The 24,698-nt window shown below is 50.0% G+C and overlaps 9 protein-coding genes across 9 annotated transcripts, besides 5 other annotated features; 4 read left to right on the top strand and 5 right to left on the bottom strand.

The window, feature by feature from the left end:
- Positions 1-7: 7 nt before the first annotated feature.
- Positions 8-77: a microsatellite.
- Positions 78-2,269: 2,192 nt separating this feature from the next.
- FPSE_09124 (uncharacterized protein) lies at positions 2,270-3,449 on the bottom strand (the record flags this gene model as incomplete). The annotated part of the gene is made up of 2 exons (XM_009262241.1): positions 2,270-2,774; positions 2,827-3,449. The coding sequence occupies 2 exons, from the start codon at positions 3,447-3,449 to the stop codon at positions 2,270-2,272; spliced, it is 1,128 nt and encodes a 375-aa protein (XP_009260516.1).
- Positions 3,450-4,373: 924 nt separating this feature from the next.
- FPSE_09123 (uncharacterized protein) lies at positions 4,374-5,002 on the top strand (the record flags this gene model as incomplete). Its single annotated transcript, XM_009262240.1, has 2 exons — positions 4,374-4,542; positions 4,599-5,002. The coding sequence occupies 2 exons, from the start codon at positions 4,374-4,376 to the stop codon at positions 5,000-5,002; spliced, it is 573 nt and encodes a 190-aa protein (XP_009260515.1).
- A 119-nt stretch (positions 5,003-5,121) lies between these two features.
- Positions 5,122-5,932, bottom strand: FPSE_09122 (uncharacterized protein; the record flags this gene model as incomplete). Its single annotated transcript, XM_009262239.1, has 2 exons — positions 5,122-5,432; positions 5,488-5,932. The coding sequence occupies 2 exons, from the start codon at positions 5,930-5,932 to the stop codon at positions 5,122-5,124; spliced, it is 756 nt and encodes a 251-aa protein (XP_009260514.1).
- Positions 5,933-7,361: 1,429 nt separating this feature from the next.
- Positions 7,362-8,684, top strand: FPSE_09121 (uncharacterized protein; the record flags this gene model as incomplete). Its single annotated transcript, XM_009262238.1, has 4 exons — positions 7,362-7,413; positions 7,581-7,689; positions 7,749-8,095; positions 8,146-8,684. The coding sequence occupies 4 exons, from the start codon at positions 7,362-7,364 to the stop codon at positions 8,682-8,684; spliced, it is 1,047 nt and encodes a 348-aa protein (XP_009260513.1).
- Positions 8,283-8,484: a microsatellite.
- Positions 8,685-10,181: 1,497 nt separating the features above from the next.
- Positions 10,182-11,420, bottom strand: FPSE_09120 (uncharacterized protein; the record flags this gene model as incomplete). The annotated part of the gene is made up of 3 exons (XM_009262237.1): positions 10,182-11,121; positions 11,177-11,272; positions 11,326-11,420. The coding sequence occupies 3 exons, from the start codon at positions 11,418-11,420 to the stop codon at positions 10,182-10,184; spliced, it is 1,131 nt and encodes a 376-aa protein (XP_009260512.1).
- Positions 11,421-11,430: 10 nt separating this feature from the next.
- Positions 11,431-11,458: a microsatellite.
- Positions 11,457-11,487: a microsatellite.
- Positions 11,488-12,330: 843 nt separating this feature from the next.
- On the bottom strand, positions 12,331-13,548 carry FPSE_09119 (uncharacterized protein; the record flags this gene model as incomplete). Its single annotated transcript, XM_009262236.1, has 1 exon — positions 12,331-13,548. The coding sequence occupies one exon, from the start codon at positions 13,546-13,548 to the stop codon at positions 12,331-12,333; it is 1,218 nt and encodes a 405-aa protein (XP_009260511.1).
- A 1,490-nt stretch (positions 13,549-15,038) lies between these two features.
- Positions 15,039-15,059: a microsatellite.
- Positions 15,060-15,715: 656 nt separating this feature from the next.
- FPSE_09118 (uncharacterized protein) lies at positions 15,716-16,537 on the top strand (the record flags this gene model as incomplete). The annotated part of the gene is made up of 3 exons (XM_009262235.1): positions 15,716-15,926; positions 15,997-16,202; positions 16,310-16,537. The coding sequence occupies 3 exons, from the start codon at positions 15,716-15,718 to the stop codon at positions 16,535-16,537; spliced, it is 645 nt and encodes a 214-aa protein (XP_009260510.1).
- Positions 16,538-17,177: 640 nt separating this feature from the next.
- FPSE_09117 (uncharacterized protein) lies at positions 17,178-19,164 on the top strand (the record flags this gene model as incomplete). The annotated part of the gene is made up of 2 exons (XM_009262234.1): positions 17,178-17,917; positions 17,970-19,164. 2 exons carry the CDS (start codon positions 17,178-17,180, stop codon positions 19,162-19,164), a joined length of 1,935 nt encoding a protein of 644 aa, XP_009260509.1.
- A 510-nt stretch (positions 19,165-19,674) lies between these two features.
- Positions 19,675-23,966, bottom strand: FPSE_09116 (uncharacterized protein; the record flags this gene model as incomplete). The annotated part of the gene is made up of 2 exons (XM_009262233.1): positions 19,675-23,492; positions 23,555-23,966. 2 exons carry the CDS (start codon positions 23,964-23,966, stop codon positions 19,675-19,677), a joined length of 4,230 nt encoding a protein of 1,409 aa, XP_009260508.1.
- Positions 23,967-24,698: the final 732 nt, after the last annotated feature.

Below are 24,698 nucleotides of genomic sequence, written 5' to 3'. Positions count from 1 at the left end.
GCGGTAGGTACAGTACGGTGCGGTGCGGTGCGGGTGCTGTGTTGTGCTGTGCTGTGCATGCTGCCCGTGTTGTACTGCTAGGCGGGCTGGAAGAGATGCGCTGGGGGTGGCGGGAAGAGGGTCGCCAACTCTCGTGAGGGATGTTACTGTTGGAGGGAGGTTGAACTGGGGTTCTCGGAGCGCGCTAGCAAGTGTTTTGACCAATCAACAATCACAAACAACAGAAGAGGCCCCCTGCGCCCCAGGTCGCGGACGGCCAGGAAACGCGCGGGTCAACAACAACAACCAAAATAATGGAGCAGAACCGTGATTGTGTTATTGAGCAGAATGCGCCCAGAGTAAAGATGGTAATATCTTTGGTTTGTAAAGAGCAAGGGTCAAACAGCTATTCCAACACGGTAGGTAGGTGAACCCGTGGTCCGACCAGAATGTCTGTGATTAATTGCCCACTTATTATGCATCTTTTTGTTTTCTTGAATATCGTTTCACACCCGCCGAGAAACAAAACTCTACCTCCAAAACATCCATTAGCAGCCATAGTTCAAGCCATAGCGTTATGCCGCAATTGTTTATCGGCAGAGCCATAGAAGCAAGCCCCCTCTTGATTCATTCTAGATACTTACCAACACAGGCAATCCGAATACTCGGTAGGTGCCGGTGTGCACATGGCACACAGCATCAGGCACAGCTGCGTCACTATCATCGCTTGGCGAGAGGAGATTCTATTCGATATCGGTACTGTACCAAAAGGATAGCTCTCCACTGTCTCCAGTCATAGTCACCTATCACTTCTCCCCCGAGATATCAAAAACGAGGGGTTCTTCAAGGTCCAAATACATACAACTCCCTTGGGCCAAGACTGTTCATACCCATGCATCTGCCACTTGCCTTTCGCGCTGTTTTGCCATATTGTTCGCGTGTGTTTGTTTTCGCTTACAACTAGCCAATTTATGTATATTCGAGTATAATAATGTGCGTATTATACGTTTCCCTTGTTGTTTGGGAAAACACACACAGGGTCAATTCTTATACCATGTTCGTATACATGCATGTGAGTCGTTTGGGTTCCAATTGCACTCGTGCCAGAAATGAATGTTTTTTGTTTTTTGTTTTTTATTTGCATTCAAGCAAACGAGGTCGACAGGTAATGTATACACTCAGAGTACCTGAGTAGGAGGTTCTGAGCTTAAGAAGAATCTCTCAACCGCTCGAATATGATATGATGGCGGGACGTTCCGCCGCTAGCTCGACCGTCAACAGATATGTGGTGATGGCTGGGTCGGTTGCAAATGTTAATGTTAATGATCAAGACAAAACTTCACGATTACTCAATAGAGACTACACGACTGTGGGCATCGCGCGATACCAACGCACTTAGTATGTACTTTAGGGAGTTATCCCCCCGCTCATGAGACGTGGTTAGCCGAGCCGCTATGCAGTATTTATTTGTATCACTGGATGTGATCTTTCTACCGTCGCGGCGGGTATCCGATAGCCAGCGTGTCAGCAGCCAATGAATGATGCGTTTCACACACAGTGCCAGTCTAGCTCTACAAGGCTCACGGCACGGCTCGCGTCAATCTGCGAGACAGAACGCCACTTTACGCGATCATGTCGCGCGTTCCATATCTTCCAACTTCCCCCCTCCCTGTCCCCTTTATTCCTTCACCCCACCTGAATTCCAGTAGAGTGTTTTTGGTCTGAGACTCGGTCTCAGGAGGATATCAAAACTGGCCTGTCTAGCTACCTGTGGTCGCTCATAGGTGGCATTGAATCCACCTACTACCTGAGTATTCCGGGGAGAAAACAATCTGATACATAATAACCAGTCGATCGATACTAAGCTTGCAACAACATGCGCATCCAAAGACTCAATCATCTGCGTTCATCACATGTTGTCTTTCTCCGTGTATCGTTGCATCCAAACTGAATCTCTACAAGGCAATTCGCCATGTTTTTGGTACTCATCATTTCATTCTATTGTTCGTTCTCTGACGACACCTCCAAGTAAAGAAATGTTCTATGATGTTGGGACTGGTCTGCCCAACCGAAAGTTCCTCCCTGCTTTAACTGCGCCTTTATCCCAATACAGTCAAACCACCCTAAAATGGACAAAGAAAAAAAAAAGCAAGCAATGTTGTCAAGAGGAAAAGGGGTTAAGACAAGAACAATGTCGGTATATGCCCAGATAAACAGAGTCCGGAGATTGTAGAAGACTCCGCATCGATCAGTGTCTCGCAGCAGTGCCTCAGCTCGCCCAATCAACCGTTCATGCTTGAGCCTCAGCTTGCGCGAGCAGCCTCTCTCGCCATCCATTGCAAACCTCCTCGAATCCTCCAATAACGTCCCCACATACTCCTGCGCATTCTCTTTTCTCCAACCGTTCACCCCAGTTACCTCTTGTAAGCCATCGCTCACCTTCTTCTCTGAGCTCTTCTTCTTTTCTCATTTCAGACACGATCTCCTTGGCACTTTTCAATCTCCTTGTGGCCATTGTAGTTGTCTGGCGAGACATGTGCAGTGTATCGGAGAGGTAATTCAGGGTTTGCACGAGCTCAGTCGTTAGGGAATGGAGACTCGTCAATGAGTTGAAGGCTGTTGTCGACGGGCGTGGCATAGTATCAGACAGATTCAGTAACAGTGGTATCAAATCGTCAATAGTCTCGGGATCTGGGGGTGCAACGAGAGGAGATAGTAAAGGGAAAGAGAGGTTGTGAATCTGACGAGTCTGGTGAGTCAAATGTGTCGTCAAAGCTGAGTGCGCCGTTATCAACCTACACCCTTGGTTAGTCATGGATACATCAGCCAACGTCTGCGTCCACAAACCTTGATGCGCTAGCCTCAACGCTCGACTGAGAGCCGAGATCCCGCAATGCGTTTGTCACTCTCTTGAACACATCATCCGCCGGGCCGCCGTAGTTTTCTGTTCCTCTGCGGGCCAGCGACTCCACAGCATCCATTTTGGACACCAAGCCAGGTGGCATGCCAGGAGAATCCAAATCCGACTCCGACCCATATTCACTACCATCGTAATTGCTGGTTTGCCTTTGGTGTTTCCGCCGTGGGGAAAGAAGTGTAAGATTTGCAACTCTCGCTCGATCAGCCTCTTGCTTCTTGGGGCTGCTGGTGCCTTCCGTATCCTCCATCTCATCTGCATACTCGGGGCCGTGTGCGTCCCCTCCAGGCCCAAGCATTTCGCTATTGGCATCACCGTCCGTGAAGTCACCTTCGTCTCCCGAATCCGAGAAGGCATCGGCTAACTCATCGGCCAAATTGCCCATCCCATTCCCGGTCATCTCGACAGCATCTTGTTGGGTGAAGCTGTTTCGGAACGGAGAGGGGTCTTGTACCGACGACTTGGAGAGTCTTCGGGCTTGGGGAGAGCCTGAGTAGCTATCGAAGGCCGAGGAGTTCCGGGAGTGTCTGGGGGTCTGCGGCGAGGATGGCATTTTGGTACGTTGAAATGTATGTTATGAAGGATAGATGATCTTCCCACTTCCTAGACTCAGGAGCCTATAACTACAAGCGATCCACCGCCAAATGCAGTAGACACCGCCTAGCTTTTTTTTTCCTTTCCAAAGTCGGGTCGATAAATTCCAGGTGAATTATTCTGTCGTGTCTTAAGTTGTTATCTTATGCCGCTGGATGGATGGTCGGTCGGTCGGTTTCCTTTCGAAATGGGGGTGTCGAGGGAGAGTCGAAGTTCTTTGAAATGATGTCGGCTTGGGTGACTGGGGACCCTTATTAGGTACGTTACTGACTGACTGGCTAACCTCTAACTAATCGCACCAAAATGGCGGCCAAAGAGCAAAGGACAGGACAGCTAACGGGCCGTGTTGCGCGGCGATTGTAATTCGGCGGGTGGTATTATTCTTCTCGATCGACAAGCTATATGCTTCCAGGCTGTGAAATAAACAAAGTTGCTAGCAAATTCACATTGCATAGTAGTCCAATCTAGAAGTTGGAGTAATCGTTATGCTTAATGTCGTGGGAGAATGTTGGTAGCGAAACGAAGGTGGGTCTTTCAATGCGGGCACATTATCGGTATTAGTGCGAGAGAAGCCATAAATGCAATCTTGGGTGATGTTATGCAGTCCTGAGACGTTTTATTGTGGCTGCAACATTCATCACCTCACCCAACACTTCTTGCTTGTAAACACAGCTGCCTCGCTCACACACACTCACACAGCGTCTGGACAGGGGATCTACGTCCATTGTCATATATTGCTTGCGCTATATTACCAGGCACACCCTGCCAGTATCCAGCCCGGTGCTCAAGCAGGCGACAACTACTTATCCTTGTCCATCTAACAATCCGAATTCCACCACACAACCAAACTTGCTCCCTTTGAGAGTACGAGTTAAAGTCAGAGATGGCTACATTTCGGCGCTTTCGACCAGACGACGTGAACAAGTTTTCCAAATGCAATCTCGACCCCTTCACAGAAACATACGAACTTAACTTTTACCTCCAATATCATGCGAAATGGCCATCGCTCTTTCAAGTATGCGAGGATATGGATGGAAATATTGTTGGATATAGTGGGTTTTGTCCTAACCTGTCTGTGCTGGAACGGGGCTAATCATTTAATTCACAGTCATGGGCAAGGTTGAATCTTCACCAGATGCCTATAAATTCTCCGAGCATTATCTGCCGTGGCACGCTCACATAACGGCACTCACTGTGGCCCCAGAGGCGCGAAGATCTGGCATTGCCAAGATCTTGACTGATCAACTAGAAGTCGCAGCTGATGCCGAAAATGCTTGGTTCGTTGACCTGTTTGTGCGAAGCAGCAACCATCGTGCCATTACTCTCTACAAGAATTTGGGTTACAGTGTCTTCCGTGTCGTCAAGGACTATTACGGTGATCATGCGACGGATCCTTCAAAATCCAGCGAGGACGCGTTTGACATGCGCAAGCCGATGAAGCGAGACAAGGATCATCAACATATTCGAGATGATGGAGAGAATCATTTGGTCAACCCTGAGGATGTATGGTAACGAAATGATAATACAATCCATCTTACGCAATGCCATCAAGTTTACAATCTTCCACTCTGGCTTGCTTGACTTGGCCTATTGGTCTCAGACAAAACAAAAAAACAAAAAGTGCCAAATTTCTATATCCAAGCTCCGTCCACCTCATAAACGCTTCCACTCACAAAAGTGCTCTCGGGTCCGAGCAAGAAGGCTATCACATTCGCGCACTCTTCCGATGTGCCTTGACGTTGAAAAGCCGACGGTTCATCAAATTCGGCGTCATCTGCCCTGTTGTGCAGATCCCATGCTTTCTTCATCAAGGGTGTGTAGATGGCGCCCGGAGCAACAGCATTGACTCGCACCTCGCGGTGGCCGTTTTCTTTTGCCGCAGCCTTTGTCAAGCCAACTATGCCGTGTTTGCTGGCGTCATAAGCACCATGTTTAGCGAATCCTGCACATCATAGTTAGAGAAGGGATCGACCTATCATGTGGGATATGCGACGTACCCTTGGTACCATGGATGGATGCCACATTGACGATGGATCCTCCGTCGACTATTCTGTTAAGTTGCGCTCTTAGGCAGTACATCGTTCCTGTCAAGTTCACGGCAATGATCTTATGCCACTCCTCATCTTCAAGGTCTGCTACAGCCCGAAGGCCGTGATGCTTGCCAATTATACCAGCCACGTTAGCTGCGCCATCGAGTCTTCCATGCTTCGCAACAGTGTCGTCCAGCCAGCTTTCTACTTCGGATCTCTGTGATACGTCGACTCGAGAAACCGTTGCCATGGCACCTTGTTCCTTGAAGTATGCCGTAGCACTTGACATGGCAGCGGTGTCAACATCGGCGATGCTTACGATTGCCCCGCGTTGTACAAGAAGTTTAGCTGTTGCGAAGCCGATACCACTTGCACCGCCGGTTATTGCGTAGACTTTTCCCTGGATCGACATCGTAGGCGTCCTTATGCAACGCGGTAAGATATATAGTTCTTGTATATGGTAATTAGGTTTTGGTCCATGGGCATATTGATGTGAGTTCGATGTTCAACCCCCGCATAGGATCAACCTCAAATGGTGATTGGGGGGACAATCGGCAGTGTACTCGGACTGAATAGGCCTGGCGTCGGCGTTCCTGCATTTCGAAATGTCGCTAGAGTGATCGACCTATAATACCTGGGATGTGTAAGAACGGTATAGGTGTCGGGATATTAATGGGCGCTTTGGGTGTTGAATTGCCGGCAAACTTCAGTTGCAGTATCAAATACCATAGTGACTTCAGGGTAGGCGCAGTGAAAGGCGATGGATGAATCTGCCAGTTGACTTGTACCTATCGAGCGCTGAACATTTCAATAATCAACTAAAATTGAGTGATATTGTGTATCGCTACATATACTTGGTATTTATTTGATGACGGGAGTTGTGTTTTTTTATCTTGCTGTACTGGAGATCCTCGTAACCTTTGGTTTTAGCGTTAGCAGTGAGTTTGGAAATGTGTCACAAATAGTAGGAAGAATAAGGGATCCTAGTGTGGCGCAACCCGTTTATAGGTTAAAATATGAACTCAGGGCTCATCCAGGGGAGTTCCTCACAGTGCCTCAGCTTCTGGCGTACATAAATGAAGCATTTTTGAAAAAATCTAAACATCATTGGGGAACATGGAATCGCCGGGTCCTGTTGGTGACGACACTGGCCATCAGCTGCAATAACAATGCCAGGCAGCTGCCAGGGACTGACAAGCTAGCGGCTCAAAGCTCACTGCGCTAGCTCTATCTCAAGCTACAGCGAAGTGCTTGAAAGATACTTGTATCTTGCAGTGAGAGACGTGCACATATGTGTACTGTATGCAGTGACACAAGTCTCGTGTGTCAGGCCCATGGAACGGGTTGCCTCGCTGACGGCACCTGTGTCAGGATTCGCTCTTTGTCTGCTTACGCTTACTTCCCCATCAATTTCAAACCTTTTTGTAGTAGCTTACCTTCATCATCCATTTCCATCTCCATCTCCATCTCCATCTCAGCCAGGCCCCATTCTGAACCATTTGTTTGCCATCATATTGACAAACGGTTCAAGCCTTTCTATCGGCCGTAACAAACTTTCTTTGTTCTTTTCTGTTGCGCAGCTTCTTTCAATAAGTTGCCAAGAATTTATTGCTGCACGCTCCCGTCCTTACCTACCTGCTTAATACTGGGTTTGCTGCCTTGCGGCGCCTTTGCTTTTCTCCTTCCCCCTACGCCGACTTTTTTTTTCTCCCTTCTTCAACATCGCCTTTCCCCCTCAACAACGCCACAGCCTGCGATTGAACCATTCATCGCCAACCAACGCACACACCATTTCTGACCTGTTTGTCTCTTTTATATTTCAATAGACAAAATCATACGACATGGCTACCACTGCGATGGATTACGAGGCTGCCAATGGCGACCGGTACGAAGGTTCGTTCCTCAAATCTTGGCGCGTACATCGACGCGCCTGTTCCTCAAACTCGCATTCTGTCATCATCGCACCGACTTCCCACCGTGGCCCTCGATTCTTCACCTCTTTTATTGTCTCGACCGAGTTTGCATCGACACAACATTGCATTTCGCTAACCTTACCCTAGATGAGGCTCCTCGATACGAGCGCGACAACCGAAGCGCCTCGCCTCGACCTCGTGACGACAATGAGGGTGGCCGCCGTCGCTCCGCCTCGCCCGGTGGTCATGGCGACAGGTTCGTTTCTATGCTTCTGCTTATGACTGACTACAAATGCTGACCTACGTTTATCACAGCAACATGAAGGACGTATCTGCTCCTCGTGACGACGACGACGGTGCTATCAACCCTGGCTCCAACCTTTTCGTTACCGGCATCCACCCCAAGCTGTCCGAAGCTGAGGTCTCCAAGATGTTCGAGAAGTATGGCGACGTTGAAAAATGCCAGATCATGCGCGACCCCCACACAAAGGAGTCTCGTGGATTTGGCTTTGTCAAGATGGTCACATCCGATCAGGCCGAGGCCGCTAAGGAGGGCCTGCAGGGCGAGCAGATTGAGGGCCGTACCTTGAGCATCGAGAAGGCACGCAGAGCCCGTCCTCGTACCCCGACACCCGGCAAGTACTTTGGACCGCCCAAGCGAGGTTAGTAACTCTCAATCCGTCAGTTTTGCAGTTTATTAATACGCAGACAGAGCCTCGCGCCGGAGGTGGACGTTACGAAGACCGCCGTCGTGGCGGTTACGGCGGCGGCGGCGGCTACGGCCGCGATGATTCCTACCGCTACCGTGGCTACGAACGCAACTACGAGCGAAGATACGAAGAGCGTGGAGGCGGTTACGGTGGTAGCAGCGGAGGCGGCGGCGGCGGTGGTGGCCGTGACTATGACCGCAGCTACCGTGATGAACGTCGCTACGATGACCGAAGTGGCGGTTATGGCGGCCGTGACTATGACCGAGGCTATGAACGCCGCGACCGCGATGAGGGCTATGGCCGAGACCGCTACGGCGGAGGTGGCCGCGAAGGTGGCCGCGAGGATCGTGACCGCTACCCTCCCCGTGGAGGCCCCGGTGGCTCTGGCTACGAGCGTGGTGGTGATAGATATGAGCGCGGAGGCGACCGAGACGCTGCGAGAAGCCGTGACCCAGCTGCCGGTGCTGGAGGAGCTGGCTACGGCGAATCTGCCTCTCGATCTGAGACACGCGACGCTTATGGAGGTTCGAGCTACTACTGAGTGCTTCCTTTTATGTACCTGCTAACCTTCCTAGGTGCCCCCGACCGAAGCATTCAGTAAATGCATCGACGACGCTTACCACGGACGACCTGACTGAATTATCGGTCATCGTGATCTTTTCTCCTTTCCTCCACTAACACACCTGATTTGCTTGCTCAACTTCTTCTGATAATTGTCGTTTTTCGTTAATTTCTTTATGTTCATGGACTACAGCAGGCTGAACCTGCCTCACAGGAGTTGAGTGTGATTTGCGACAGTAATGGGATTGGAATCAAAAATGGGTACTCGGCCTGCGTCACTTGAGTTTTCTTATTGCTGGTCGGTTTTGCGACAAGGTCATGGACCAAATATGGCAGCTTCCGGATCATTGCAAATCAAACACTTCATCAGTCATCCATCGCGTCTTCGACGACTTTATGATAGCTTTTGGCAGCACAACATCAACCAGATGTCGACTCCGGCCTAATCGGTGAATCCACATGGACTATTAAACTCAACCTCGAATGCGACCTTGCGACTCAACTGCCCGTGCTGTCCTCGTATCACATAAAACTATGGGGGTACACGAGACGATGATTTGAGGCCTTGCCTGATGCAAGCATCGCCTCTGGCTACCGTTTGACTGACATTACTTTTTGATCCAGAAACATGTGTAAATGTTTCCCTTTACGCCAACCACCCAACACATCGCTGTAAACAACTTGACGCCTACAATTGCAAAACAGATAAAGTCACGGTTGTTGGGCTTGCAACTGGGGCTATGATAAGATACGCTTCCAATTAGCAATTGCACGATACACGAAACATTTAGCATTCAGAACTGTGTCACCAGAATCAACCTTGCTAAGCTGGGCCATAACATCGAAGAATACCGGTCTCGCCCTTTGAACATAATCAATTTCGGAGGCTTAAGGCTTTGCAAATTTATAATGGTAAGGGCTGTAAGTTGAGATGTTACTGACTTGGCTGCAGGGAGACCCCTTGAGCACTCCCTGAATAACATGCAACCGGCACCTAAGAAAATGTCTTGGGGTTATTGGAACCGACTGTTTCAGCGTAAAGGGAACTGAGGCTTGATCGGAGCCCACGCTCTTAATACGTGATGGGCGAAATGGAGTTGCACTGACTGTCCTAGCCCCCAACGCATTTGCTTACGGCTTCTAGGGGCGACCCATGAAGAATGTAGCGGTAGCATGAAGCATCAAGTAATGCCACTACTTGGTACATCAGGTGCTATGCATGCCAAACCAGGAGAGTGAGACATTGGCCACGGCACATACCACTTACTCCCTGGAGAATTATTCGCACTGTCTCGTACATTAATACATTCTGTTGAATGCTTGTTGTCTATGCCCCATTTTGCCAACAGTGTTAATCTATCTGATCGCATTTTTCTTTTGTTGTATGAGTTTATTGAGTAATTATTGTATTCCGTCTATTTTGGGGTATCACTTATAGTAAGGAGATGTTCAAATTCGATGGCTTCCTCGAGCTTAGCTAAACGTCTTCAAACTCGATCTCATCGCTATCCTCTCCATCGTCTTCTTCCTTCTTCACCTCGTGTTCGATCTTCACTCGCTTCGCAGGCACGTCCTCGAACTCATCTTCTTCTTCATCATCGTCTTCCTCTGACTCTACCTGGGCTTGTTTGGCCGCTTGTTCAGCCTTGATCATTTCGAAAATATCGTCTATTTGGGCGTTGGCAGCAGCAGCCGGTGCAGATCCTGAATCCTTGCCCTCTTTCTTAATAATAGCTGGGGTGCCAGGAGTAGTAGCGCTTGCTGAGAAAGATTCGCCAGTAACCGTGCTGTTGGACATCCATGATGGCAACGCATTTTGTTTCGCAATTTGTTCTTTTCGCGCCTGCTCTGCTGCTTTCTCGGCTTCTGTGAGTCCATCGGATGTTGAAATGTTGACTGCGATAGATTGCGGCCCTGTGTTGGCCAAGCCCTTGACTGCCATGGGCCGGTTCGCGCCGGCATCTGCTGCAATTGTTTGGGCCCGTTGGTGTGTCTCGTCGCGCTTGACTGGGCGAGCTTTGGCAAGCGCACGATCAAAGTCGCATTCGTTGATGTGCACGGCATCGATTTTGGGTAGAAGTTCGCTTATGAATTTGAATTGGTCGTTGAGTCGCGTAGACTGCTCGTGTCCAGTGGATGTTCGATCGGCTTCAAAGGTGAGAACATGAGAGCATCGATGGCATAGGAATCCATGCGGGCCGGCGTTGTCCAAGACCTCCATGGCTGTCCACTCTGCTTTGCAGTGGGAGCAAAAGTACTCTTTCTTTTCGCTCGTCACTTGGGTGGTTCCCTGCACTTCTTTGTCGATGGTATAGACACGCCATTTTATTGCGTCGATTGTGCTGCGGTAATCAATATAGTACCATGTTCGGTTGCTCGGTCGGGGGTTGCCTTCTCGTAACTCGGATCGTGTATGCCTGCGCAAGTCTTTAATCAGCAAGTAAATCGACATTTGGGCATGTGTTAACTTACACGACCAAGAATCTATCTTCGCGTAGTTTACCGCAAATTTTGTGGAGGTCCTTTGTGTTGATAGACATCAGGTATGCCAAATCATCGTCTCGAAGTCTGCCTCCATGGTTAGCAGTTGGTCTATCCGTAAATCAAATGCGCGCGCGTACGCTTCATGTAGTATAAGCGCGTCGATGACGAGTATTTCGCGGGTCTGGTAGAAGGCCCGCATGACCGACTTGACTAGTGTGATCGCAAGATCCATGACTGACTTGTGAGTTGAGTTGAATTGAATTGAGTTGAAGAAGAAGAATAAGAATAAGAAGAAGAAGTGGGCTGCTGAGCAGGTCTCACAGTGCTTGTAGGTATTGTGCAAGAATAAGGCGGCCTAAGGCAATATTTTGTTTGAAGTTGTACCAACCACCAAACAAAGGACCCTCATATCTCTTTTTAGATCAAATGAGTCAACATTCATAGAAAGTAGGGGACAAAAGCAACCTTGTTCTCGCACAATAGAAAAGCAGTGCTGAACAGCCAACTTCTTCTTCTTCTTCTATCACAACCAAGGAAACACCAATGGCGTACATAGTATCATGTAATACCTCATCAACTCGTGAAATCCGGTAGCGCCTATGAAGTCAAGCCACCAAAAAGCCACCGAAATCTCAATGCATCATTAGCTCTGTGGGATATAGCACGGCTATAGGGCACCTATGCCTCTGACAGGCGTAAGTGAACGTTCCCCAGGTTCTAAGAACACTTGACCTGCTTATCTTTACGTCCACTATAGTGTAGTACGAAGCTTAAGACAATGCATTCATCCATCATCACGTATACCAATCGAATGCGGTCAAAGCAAGCTCTATATTCCTTATCTGTTCGTTATACCAATATCATCAGGCTGCTGATTGTGTTCCTTGGCTATCTGTATGCAACATGTGTATAATGATTCTATCTTCTAACCCTAATCCTCTATCAATGCAGACCAAAAAATGGCAGGCGCCTTATTTTTAAAGAATGGGCCAGTGCTGTGCCCGAGGTATCATTTCCCAAGCAAAATAGTCCAACGCCCATTTTATGTATGCCCAAAAAGGAGTCGCTTTCATCAAGTTTTTCCCGTATGCCCCCAATACCTCTCTGGTTCCCGCCGGGCTCCGCGTCCATCTCTTGTTACTCTATCGTGCAGTTTCCACTCCGCGTCGTATCTCCAATGGCGAGCTTTTGCATGTTCGTGGCATCTTGGCCACGGCCAACTCAGTGTCATCGAGTGATGAGCACGAAATGTCGGACATTCTACGCTTGAGACCTGTCAGGGCCCTAACGATGTTGCCTGCAGGCGGTGACTCATCGCCTTCGTCCCCCATATGATCCCTTGAAGCATCTTGCTCGTCCTTTTTGTCGAGCATAGTATCGTGCGCCCAAGCAGGCTCCAACCCGTGCATGTAGACAGGTGACCGCCTCAGAAAATTCCATGATAGGGAATCGTGTTCCATCGCGATATAGAGAGAATCAATTCTGCCTCCAGCATCCAGTACTGCACAGTGTTGCTTTAAGAAAGCTTGGTCGTAGTTGCCTTGGAGAAGCCTGGGCTCCAACGGTCGCAACATAGGCAAACCTTGCAGACGTTCGGCATCGCAAAGCTTTGCTTGCAGTGGCACCCAGGATCTCCCTTTAAGCAGGGGCTCAAACGCCCTCGATACAGCATCCGTAAATGACTGTGCATCGTTGCCCTCTACTGCCAACATACGGTGGAGCCCACGAGAGAGGCACCGTTTATACGAGGTTGTGTCCTTTTCAAACGGAAATGGTGTGTCCTTGGATGGCATTAGAGATACGTGTACCGTCCACGATCTTGGAAGTTCAGCGGCTGTGGGTTGGGTAGTTGGCGGGGCATGTGATGAATCTGATGACCTCGCGGAGACCACAGTAGTCGTGGGTAGGATGTGTAGCAAATTCAAAGGGGTGCTGGTCGGACCACATTCTCGAGTTGGCGATAGAGGTTCTGTGCTTTCCAGTTTTTCGATGCGCTCCTCCAAAACTTCGTCGCTGTCTAGCAGCTCCAGTTGGCGGTTACGCAAGTCTTCCACTTCTCTTGTTGTCCTTGCCATTTGTTCAGACTGCGATTCCAAGACATGTTCCATATTTTTCATCTGTTGTTGTAATTGTGCAACGAGTGCCCATGCAGCAGCCGCATTACGATATGAGCTCTTGAGTTCAATGTCGGCCTCTTCCTTGTTCTTATCCACCGATTCCTCCAACGCGCTGATGCGGTTAATGATGCGAGAAATCCGGCCACGGTCGTCTGAATGCAACCTTCCTTCCAGGATTTGTATTTGCTGCTTGACTATGTCGATCTCGGACTTATTCGTGTTGGGCGTTGGCGCATCAGCCATGGTGATGTGATAGCAGGACAGATGGCCACAGTTACAGGTAGCGCCAGGCAAAGATTTGTTGTGGTCAAAGCCCATACAGCCGCACCTCTGGCCCTTGAGCTCAGGTATCATGAGAATGTAGCGACATTGCCCTTTTGGAAGTTGAGACTCATCGGTCTGCGGCGATGAGGCCGGTGGGGGTGAAGGGGAGAGAGAGGGTGACATTAAGTTTGCCAAACCAAGAAAAGTATTGAAGAGAGAGATCGAGACCGAGACTGAGATGAGTCGTCCATGGAAATATCGGTGGCAGCTGGAGCCAAATATGAGATAGGCAGGAAATTAACAAGTAGGGAAAAAAGGCGGGCGGCTCTAATGATAAAGAAAAGCAGGGCGATCACTGTCGAAATTTGAGCCCCAGGGATATTGAGTTGCGTGATGCGGGCCAATTGTGTTGTGTTGGAAGAGACTTGCACGTACCTGGTCAACAGGGTGATAAAGACGACGAAAGCAGCAGCAAAGAATAACCGGTCAAGCAACCGATCCCGCGCTGTATCTCTGCTAAGGAGGTACCTTGAGTTTGGATGTAGGCGATGTACTGTAGTATCATCCAGGATCCGCATTCGCAACGTTATCATCCGCTCTCGCTGTCGCCATCAACATCCATTAACCCAATGCACGAATCTTAAACCGACTGCGCCCGCAGGCCGGCTGATGGCATCACAACTCCCACGTTGAGACCCGCAGATGGTCCTGACACAACAGAACGAAGCCAGAGAGTGGGGGGACAGACGGGTAGTACGTACTGAATGTACGGATACATGTACCATGACACAGATCTTACAGCCGATAGTACCTGTGAACCCAGGTACCTACAGCACAATCAGTAACACCGAGAGGATAAAAGCAAACAAAACCCTCGGGTGGCAGTCAGGGGATGAGATGAATGCAGAATAATTGCTGCTCTTGGAAGGATCCTGGCTTCCTGGCGCCAGGCGCGGCGCACCCGCTCTCGTGTGTGCAAGTATGTGTGGGTGATTCTGATTCTGATTCTTTTGCCTTTGGTTCTCTTTGAACTTTATGAAACGCATGCTGAGTGCTGCCCCTCTTGTTTCCGCGCGATTGGCTCCTGGTCTTTTGGTCCCTGAAGTCCCAAGCCTCCCTCAAGCATCAACTATCGAGGCAATCATGGTGGTGGAGGGACAGTTGGGGGCGGCCACGCGATCTGTAACGGGCGCAAAAGGTGGTGTACCTCTGATATCAACCGCAGGGCTTCTTCTGTGATCCGTGGTCGGAATCGCAGTGGTGATTGACTGATTGAGAGAAGCACGAGCAAGGGACAAGACAATAACCGGCCCTTGAACTGATTAGCAGACGGTCTCTGGATGGTCCACCCCCACATCCTTGGGGACGCCAAGGCAAGCCTACTATGCCTGTGCCTGCCACAAGATTTGATTGACATGGAAGAAATCAAACTTTTATGGCTCCTCCCGCACCCGCACCCGTTTATACATTGGGCTGGGCTGGGCTGGGCTCTAGACTCTCTCTCCCCGGTCCTGGCGGGCCCTGTTCCGTAGCGTCGCGGGACCTGAGGACAATCCCGTCGCTATCACCTGTCAGAGACACACTCTTGAGGGTATCGCGCTGTATGTAACCCACCAGATAGTCAGACTCAGACTCAGACTCAGACCCCCAAGCCCAAGTGTCCGGTCGAAAAGTAAGCCTTCTGACCCTTGACTCGAGGTCGCCTCTGCTGTTGGTCCAAATACATATGCATGTAGAATACGCCTTATCGGCATCGATGGTGAATGCATGCAATGCGAGTAAGTCGCCCGTTGATGCGTTGTGACTGATAAGTGGTTCTGTGCATATAGGCTTTATTGCGCAATCTTGGGTTTTTGAATTTGATTTGACATGGATCTTCAGTATCCGTAGAGAGAGAAGGGATCAGATCTCGGCGGCAATCCGACTTTGGTAGACATGGACACATACGAGAGAGTCTGGCCATACCTAGGTAAGGTTGCAACCATTAGCTTGATACTTGCCTCCGTAATCAAGTCGAGGTGGACGCCCACGTGCTGTTATTTTTGGGCAGGTACAATGTACTGTGTGTGCTGTGTAGTGCAAATCTGACAGCAGTTTTGGTCCCGCTTGAGCTACACCTCTGCACCTCGATACCTCAGTACACACTATGGGCAATTTCGGAACTGTAGTCACTTCGCTTCTGGATACTTATACAAAATGTTTGTCTCTCCTCAAGGGTACCCGCAACCCTGATGATGGGACCTTGAGCGATACCCATTCAACACTAAGCGCCTCGCTTCGATCTGACCGAGCACGAGTCCGTCGAGTATATGCTTCGCGGCTCTCCAAAGATGGCTCTCGTTTCGAAAAGGGCGATGGTAAGTCATGCCTTGTCCACATTGGATATAACTAAGATCATATTGGGTCTGAATCTAAACCATGCTCTAGCCCCTGCTCGATCGGCTTTGAGACGAATTATCAAGAAACTCACCAGTACGCTTACCAACATCGTCTCGCATGACGGAAAGCAACAGCCGGTCAGATATGAGTCTCTATTAGCCCTTTCGAATGGATCGAGCATAGAAGCAGTTCGCACCATGAATGACTTGTCGAGCAGAGTAGGATCAAGAAGCACCATCTCTCAAGGTAGCGTTGTAAGTCGGGGACGACGAAGATCGCATCGACACGACCAGAAAGCTAGGAATAAATCCGAGAAACGGTCAGAAGGGCGCCCCAGGAGTGATACAAAGGGGCGCAAAAGACACTCGAGTCGCCAACAACGATCATCCGTCGGTCGACATCACCAGCCAAGTTCCAAAGGTCGACGGCACTCACCAGACAAGTCAGCGACCTACAACCGGGTCTCAATATTGACTATGTCATCGGATTCTACCAAGTTGGGGGAGATCAGACGACGCCTCTCAAAGCAAAGGCCAGTCGAGGGCTATGGGAGTATGGCTGCGTATCCGCTGTACTACTCCCCTCATAATGAAGTGGTTCAGACTCGGAAAAGGTGGTGGAATCCCTTTAGGCGTTCACGGTCGACGGATACTGGCATGTAGTTCTTGCACTTTCCATTTATATACCATGTTGGACAGACAAGCTGTCAATTAATGTAGGATAATTAGTCAACAATCTAAATTCTAAACTTTAATTACAACCTTGACATGATGTGATATATACAGAGCGTGCTGGCTCATGTATTTCATATCATCCCATACAAGCAGCCAAGATCCTTACTTTTAGTCACCCAATAAACAAGTTAGCTTTCACTGACTAATTACAAAGTACCTGCTTTACTTTTCATCTTGTATTTGGTGGTTGGTACAACTAAATTGCCTATTAGGGATATCTATTCTGCTAGTTTACTTCCCCAACTCCTCCAAAGTGGGTCACGTTCTCTAAGCCACAGAACAGCTTCGAATTGGATGAATTACTGTGTGCCCCGCTGCCCAAAAATGCCCCGCCAGCATCACCACGACTGAAGACACACGACAAGTCATCCATCACGTTGCTCGACTCTCGAAAGAAAGCGACCATCACCATCGACACTTTGGGCTTGTCCCAATCCTACCCTATATCCGTTCCTATCGGATATGCATCTGCTCTCATAAAACAACACCGCCATCATGCCTCAGGACCCTGCCGCCGCTCTCAGCGCCTTGTTGCAGCAGTCCTCTATCGAAGACCACGAAGAAGTCCTCAAGGCCGCCAATGCCGCACTCAAGGCAAACAAGACCGATACCGACAGCCAACATACCCGAATTATCGCCCTGTTGAAGCTTGATCGCTTCGAAGATGCTCTGCGCGCCATTGCCGACGGTACCCCCACTCTTCTCTCACGAATTGCCCTCGAACATACATATGCGCTCTACAAGACAGGAAAGCTCGATGAGGCCACCTTAGTCCTCAAGGCCGCAGGTCTAGAGAACAAAAGAAATCTGCAGCACGTCGCCGCACAAGTTGCCTATCGCGCTGAGCGATTTGACGAGGCATGCAACATCTACAGTCGCCTCCTTGATACCGACCCTGCCGACGAGGAGAACGATATCAGCATTAACCTTCGAGCCACACTTGCCCAGTCTAGCTGGCTCGGGTATTCTGTCACTGAAAAGGTTGCGGTTCAAGACTCTGATGGGTTCGAACTGTGCTACAACGCGGCCTGCGCGCACATTGCCAATGGGTCCCTCGAAACTGCTGCCGATCTGCTGCAGCGGGCCAGCAGACTGTGCGATGCCTCTGACGACCTCATGGAAGAAGACAAGCAAGCCGAGATGCGACCCATTCTCGCACAACAGGCCTATGTCTTTGCCAAGCTGGGCAAGCTGAAGGAGGCCCTCGATCTCTACAACTCATTATCCAGCACCAAGTATGTTCTGAAACGGTATATTATGCGCGCAAAACTAATAATCATGCAATAGGGAGGAAGATCCTGACCTGGCACTCATACTTGGCAACAACCTGGTAACTCTAGAGCCCAAGTCCGAGAACCCCTATCTTGTTGAGCGAAGGTTTTCCACTCTGACAGCCAGGGAAAGACATGCAAAGCTCTTCCATCACCAGTCTGAAATCCTGCAACGAAACAGGCTGGTTGTCGACCTGAAAGTTCTAAAACGTGATGGAGTCAAGCGACGTACAGGTGCTATTATTGCCCAAACACCGCAACCCACGACCTCTGCTAGCCTCGGCATTGTATCTGTTCTTAACGCTGCCGCGAGCTCGCAAGGCGCTACGGGGAAGCAGCTTCTGAAGAATCTCCGGGGTCTGGCTCAAAAGAGACCACACGATATTGGTCTTGCCCTGACCATTGTACAAATGCAGCTTAAGGAAGGTGGCATCGGTTCGGCTTTATCAATTCTTGAGTCTTTCCTTCAGCGACTCGAAGAGGCCGGAAACGTAGAAGCACTCAACGCCCGGTTTAGCCCCGGTCTAGTTGCCCTGACTGTGACTCTTCTGCGGGCACAGGGGCGAGAGTCATCAGCAAAGGCCGAACTCGTCAAGGCTGCGACACATTGGCAATACCGACAGGCTAGTCCTGCCAGCTCCCTTCTAGAAGAGGCTGGTATTGAACTCATGAAGTCATCCGATGGCAAAGACCTGCTACTAGCTGGCAGTTCGTTTCAGAAGCTGATCGACGAGCAGAAAGGTTCCGAGATTGCCACGGCTGGCCTTGTTGCTGCATTTGCCACTTCAGAACCTTCTCGTGTCGAGAAACACCTTCAGAACCTCCCTCCTGTCGACTCTCTCATCGAAGGTATCGATGTTGCATCGCTCCTCGGCGCAGGTGTAGCCGTTTCAGCTAGCAAACCCGGGTCTTCAACCCTCAAGCGAGCAGCACCCTCAGGAAACGAAGGAAGGTCACAAAAGCGCCGCAGAAAGATTCGCCTGCCCAAGAACTACGTCGAGGGCACCAAACCTGACCCTGAGCGCTGGCTGCCATTACGCGACCGCAGCTCATACCGTCCCAAGGGAAAGAAGGGAAAGAAGAAGGCCATAGATTCCACACAAGGCGGTATGGTGAAGGAGGAGGAGACTCTGGAGCTTGTAGGTGGAGGAGGTGTCAAGGTAGAAAAGGCACCTCAAGCATCCAAGAAGAAGAAGAAGGGCAAGAAATAGATACTCTAGTGTGACAACGCACTCCATACATATTCAGATCAAACCGCTTTCTGTTTCTTAACATCTCTATGCGCCGCGAAGCGTTATCAAACATCAGTTTAATATTTCCAGAGATAATCCTTCTTGACCTTGACAGATCCTGCCCCAGTTCCAAATCTTCATGTTGGATCATTAAAGCACAGAAAATTAATTGTACGTGACAGATAACGTGTACCACTAATATATATAATTCTAACGCTTACTTTTAGTGTCCTGCAGCTCGAAACAGTAAAAAAAACACAAATGAACAAAAGCTCGGGGCCAATATGAGGATATCTAAATACATATGCCCTTGTGGTCAGCACATCATATGAGCCATCAACACCAGTCTCCCATTCCTGCTGTAGCTCGTAGCTAAAACGAATGCATGGGGTATACCCATCCTAACAAAGCTCATTCACCAGGCAAAGAAAATATAATCGCTATATACAGAGAACACGGCACTCAGCAGCCTTCCATCTCTTTACAGGATCAGGCATTAACAGGCTGCACAGTGCGACTCGGAAGCTGCTCAACATCCTGGAGCGACTCGGTATCCGAGTCTCGACTCTCAAACCCTTCTTTCTTGTCGCTTCGACCTCTCTTAACACCGGCGTCGTCAACCTCCTCATCTGTCTCTGTCTCCATAGGAGGCAAAGGGCTTCGGCGTCCATCTGAGAAGCTGACTGCAACCTCACTCTCCGTATCCGAAGGTATAGTTAACCTGCCACCAGCCGACGTACTTCTAGTCGCCTGCGCAGTCGAGTACTTTCTATGCAGTTCACGAAAGCTTCGGGCGGTTGCAGTGCTTGCGCTCGCGATAGACTCTCTGCGCTCGCTCGTTTCAACAGGGACACCGACAACAGAGTAAAAATCATCATCCTCGGGGCCACTTGGCATAGGAGACAGCGGGAAATCGTGTTGCTGTGAGGACTTTCGAGCACGGATCTTTTCGTCATGGCTCATGTTCTGCAGACCATCACCAAAGTTGATGACCGATGCCTTCTTTCCATGAACAACAAAACTGCCTGTGCCTCTCGCGAGCTGATGATCCTGTCCCGATTCCTCTCCTGATCCAGCCACCTCCTTGCCTTTGCGGCTACCGCGGTGGTGCGACAGATGTCCGGCGCCCTCTCTAAATGTTCGCTGGAGACTGCGGCGGATCTTGCTTCTATCGAGCTTGTCCGTGGATGTGCCAGACTCAGAAGGAACATCAGCACCGGTCGAGACAGTTGCTTTGTCTGTAGGATCGCGGCTGGGCCGTTGTTCGAGAAGACCTGTCTGCTCCAGAAAATCTCGTTCATCAGCATCAGGATCTTGGTGATTGTCATCCTCGGGGCGTTGTGGCGACTTGGGGGTTTCATCTTGTGAAAGAGGTTTCGCCAACGGGGTCGGAGGTAGTGATGAAATAGGAGACTGAGCTATGCTTGATATGGAACCATGTCTTGTACTGGCAGCATCCGGCCTGGCGAAAGAAAGGTCGCGTGAGCTGTGTCGGCGTTTTGTTGCGCTCTGGGGAGGTGTGGTGAAAACTTGATCCAAGGGCGAATCCACATCCTCGGTAGCTTCAGAGGAGTTGGGTAGGTGGACGACTTGAGGTTCCGTGGGTGACCTTGGATCACCTTCGGTTCCAGAGTGATGAGTCGACCTTGACCCTCTACGTCCCATATTGGCCCGTGGAGTTGGTGACCCGGTCCTCTGCGAAGGTTGATTCGACAGCTGCTTGGTAGGAGTGATAATCGAAGACGGGTATTCTTCCTCAAGGTCTTGTACCAGTATGTCGCGATGACACTTTGATTTCCACATCTCTTGACGGGTCCACTTGAGTTGTGCTGATATCCGTGCAGCGGCAGACAGGATCTGTTCCCTCGTTCTTGGCTGAATTGGCGCAAGGATTTGGAGATGACGCGCGTTTCTGAGCTGGTCCTCGAGCCGCTGTTGGATCTCCTGGACGCTCTCGTCCGCCTCTTCAATTTTCTGCTTCATAACGTCTCGCCGGGCAGCTGAGATGTCTTCGGCCATCTTGTGGTCTATGCGACTTCGCGCGATCGATACAGGACCAGTGGGTGTCTGAATAAGCGTGGCAGCATCGGCACTGTCAAGCCTTCGAAGGCCACGGCGGCTTTGCCCATCATAATTGCCGCCTACGACACCGCGCATCTTAACACCTGTGGTTCGGAAGGCGGCCGCATAATTAAGCTTAGCGAGCCAGTCATTCATCTCCTCCTCATTGTCTGCCAAGAGCACTTCTTCTAGGCCACCCTGTCGTACATATACAAAAGCATTCTTGTGCTTCTTGTAAGCCGCATCATGGAGAGCAACTGCAGCATAAGTAGACATAAGACCATCCGGCTTGAACTCTTGAAGTGGCGGGTTGAAAATCAATGGTATGCCATCATGTCCTGCTTTAATATGGTTTTCATACTGGTGCATTAGTGACTTGACCCAGCCTGTGTTCCGGAAGAAATAAAGCTGTGCCCCTGTGAGAATTGCTCCCCACTCCTGCCAAGGAGACCGGGCCTTGCGTTTCTTTGCATCCTTTCGCCAAAGCAAACCGACCTTTGTGACCTTTATGTCGACAATTCCGGGGTGTGCTTCAGCGGGATTACTTGCTGTTTGTTCTGTCATGAAAGCATCTGGCCGAGATCGAGCTGACACAATCTGCAGAACGCCTGTCTTAAAAAAGGTCTTCTGTAGATCCTTAAGATTCAAGCTGGTCGCCGAGCCTAAGTAGTTGTAGTGGTCATCTAGCTCCATTGCGTCTTTCAGGTTGGGCCGCAGGGTATCCAAACTTCCATCAAGGATCAAGGTATAGGGGTCAATGGGCTCCTTAGTAGCCCGTTTCGCAGGGTCATTAACTGTAGAGCTGAGTAAAGGTTTTCGTCGTGACTTGTGTGAAGCAAAGCGATCACTGGTCGGGTCTAAATCATCCTCAACGTGAATAAAAGGGGTATAAGTAATGTTGTCATAAAAACATTCCAGAATGTCGTCAAAAATGCCCTCTCCGTTCGTGTTTTTCAGGTAATCAGATTTTTGCATCTTGTGCTTATTGTTCTTGTTGAAGACATCAGTGTGTAGAATGAGTAAGGAAAATGCGATAAAATATGCTTGATCAGGCGACGAATAAATGCCCGGGTTGCACTCGTGGTAGCGGTTTGCGAATGCCTGTAGACAGCGGTCAATCTGCTGGGTTTCCTTGGGCAGCTCGGCTTCCATGAGAAGCTTGCGGATCGCCATGTCCATCGGGTCTCCAAAGAAACCAAAGGTGCGCATGTAGCTCCGAAGGACAGATATCATGAATGGATCAGCACTCTTTGATAGAGTAGCAGCAATGATACCCCGGCTTGCGACTTCTTCGACGCGGCCAAGGTACTTGTTGGGCGACTCGTCTTCATGGCGTTCTGGGAGAGCAAACGAATCTCTAGCAAGCTGGAGCGAGTTGTTTTTCGACCCGATAGAGGCAGGCGTGGTAGGGGTCAACGTGCCCTGGCGGCTAAGCTCAGAATTCTGCCGTAGACGGCTCAGTCCAAACAAATCACCAAAGCTTTTACGGCCAGTTGAAGACGATGTACGAGTCGTCGGTGGTAGGAGGTGCTCGTCGTTGGAGTCTCGGCCTATCGAACTCATAGTAGAAGACCTCCCTCGCAACAAGGTGCCTCTGGTAGGAGAGGAATGACCCGATTGGTTACCACCAGGTGCGATAAACGCTGTAGCAGGCGATTGAGATGTTTGCAAGTCTGGTGTACCTTTTGCAGTCTTCCCACTAGCTGTTCTACTACTTTGGGCCGATGCCGGGCGCGGAGTTGTCGAGATACCAAGAGACGAAGTAGACGATATACCGGGCTGCGTCTTTCCTTGCTGCTGCAGATGCGCAAACGGGAACAAGGGTTCTGGGGCTTTCTTTTGTCTCCGTAGTCTAAAGAATGGTCCTGATTTCTTGGGTGTCGTCTCCGGGCTTTGGAAAGACGAACTCTGTTGAGATATGCGATCATTGGAGCTGGCATCGGACCTTGATGACTCGGACGGTCGATTTGGTGGTGTCAAAATAGTTCCGTTAGGACTACTTGTTGTGGCCGTTGTAGATGGTCGCGGAGACTCCGGCTCTTCCAAAGTAGCAAGCACAGGCCGTCGCCTGTCATCAGTAAAGGATTTCCGGAGTGTCTTTTGGCGCTCGAAATTATTGCTGGAAGAATTGTCATCACGAGGTATATCTGTTGAGCGACGAAATCTGGCTGCCAAGCTTATCCTGGATGGCTTTTTCTTTGGTCCGGTGAGTTCATTCGTAGGGGCTGTGGTGATAATTTCGGGGGCTGAATTGGCACTGGTTAGCTGGCTGTATTCTTGGCTATGAAGACAATGCAGGGTGATTTACGTCGGGGCACGGGAGGTGTTTTTTCAGACTGCTGTTTGGCTCGAAGGGATAGTTGAGAATCACTCGCGTTTCGAAAGCGTAAGACGGAAAAGCGATGATGCTTGTTGTTTTCATCTTGTATGGGAGGGGTATCCGGACGATCCTCGCCTTGTCCTTCAAGACGGCTACCAGGGCGACTTTCGGTTTGACTCTCGCGAGGGTCTTCTATGCGGCTAGTGGTAGAGTCGCGAGGTAAATCGTGGCATGACGGGGAGTGGAAAAACTCGCCAGCGGCTTCGGAGTTGTTCTGAAAGGACTGAGAGGGAAGCGCAGGAGCAATGTCGCCGGATGCGCTGGATTCAAAGTATGTGTGTCGGCGCACGTCAGTCTCACTAGACATGTTGTTGTTGCCTCGGCGGCGAAGGAAAGCCATGACAGCGACTGATCATGATACGCGGCCAGCCTAGGCGTTGTCGAGGAGGCCAGGGGATGTCGATGAGAAGGTGTGCAAGTAGAGAGCGGCAGGCATCTAACGCCACGGCCTACCAAGCAGAAAACTGGTGCACAGGCGCTGTGGTGTTCATTGAGATAACTGCAGACGTCGATTTCGAGAGTGAGCGTAAGACGAGGACAAAGGTCGCGTGAAAACTGGATCGCAAGTGTTGAGTGATGTATGTAGGTAGTCGATATACGTTTTTGTCAGGTTTGGTGCTGATGGAGTAGTCACTTTCCGAGCTTCCACAGGTCCAGGGGCTGGCGTTGCAGCCTCAATTGGTCCAGCGCAGCAGAGCGCAGCGCAGCGTCTAGGCTCTAGGCTGGGCTCGACTGGACTGGACAAGGGCCGTCAGACTACGAATGCACAGTCGACCCGACAGTGGTAGGGGTGGCCCACTAGGTACTGAGGTACCTACTAAGCGCGAGGCTAGGATCAGGGGCGGGCGACCTAGAAGCTCTGCGGGCTGCTGGAAGAGGAGAGCTTTCATGCACTAGCTACCTAATAATTACTACTTGATACCTGGCTGACCTACCTACATATGAGAGCGTCAATCTTGGATGTCTAGTGGGTAGCAGAAAAGTTGGCCTCTCAAGTCTTAGGGTATAAAAATAAGTAGTCTAAGAACCCTAGTCTAAGCGGCATAAGCTGGCCTAATAATTTTGTCTCTTA

Source organism: Fusarium pseudograminearum, chromosome 1 (genome assembly GCF_000303195.2).
Source record: "Fusarium pseudograminearum CS3096 chromosome 1, whole genome shotgun sequence".
Taxonomy (NCBI): domain Eukaryota; kingdom Fungi; phylum Ascomycota; class Sordariomycetes; order Hypocreales; family Nectriaceae; genus Fusarium; species Fusarium pseudograminearum.
Note: the sequence above shows the minus strand (reverse complement) of the source record. Positions and strands in the feature narration are given on the sequence as shown.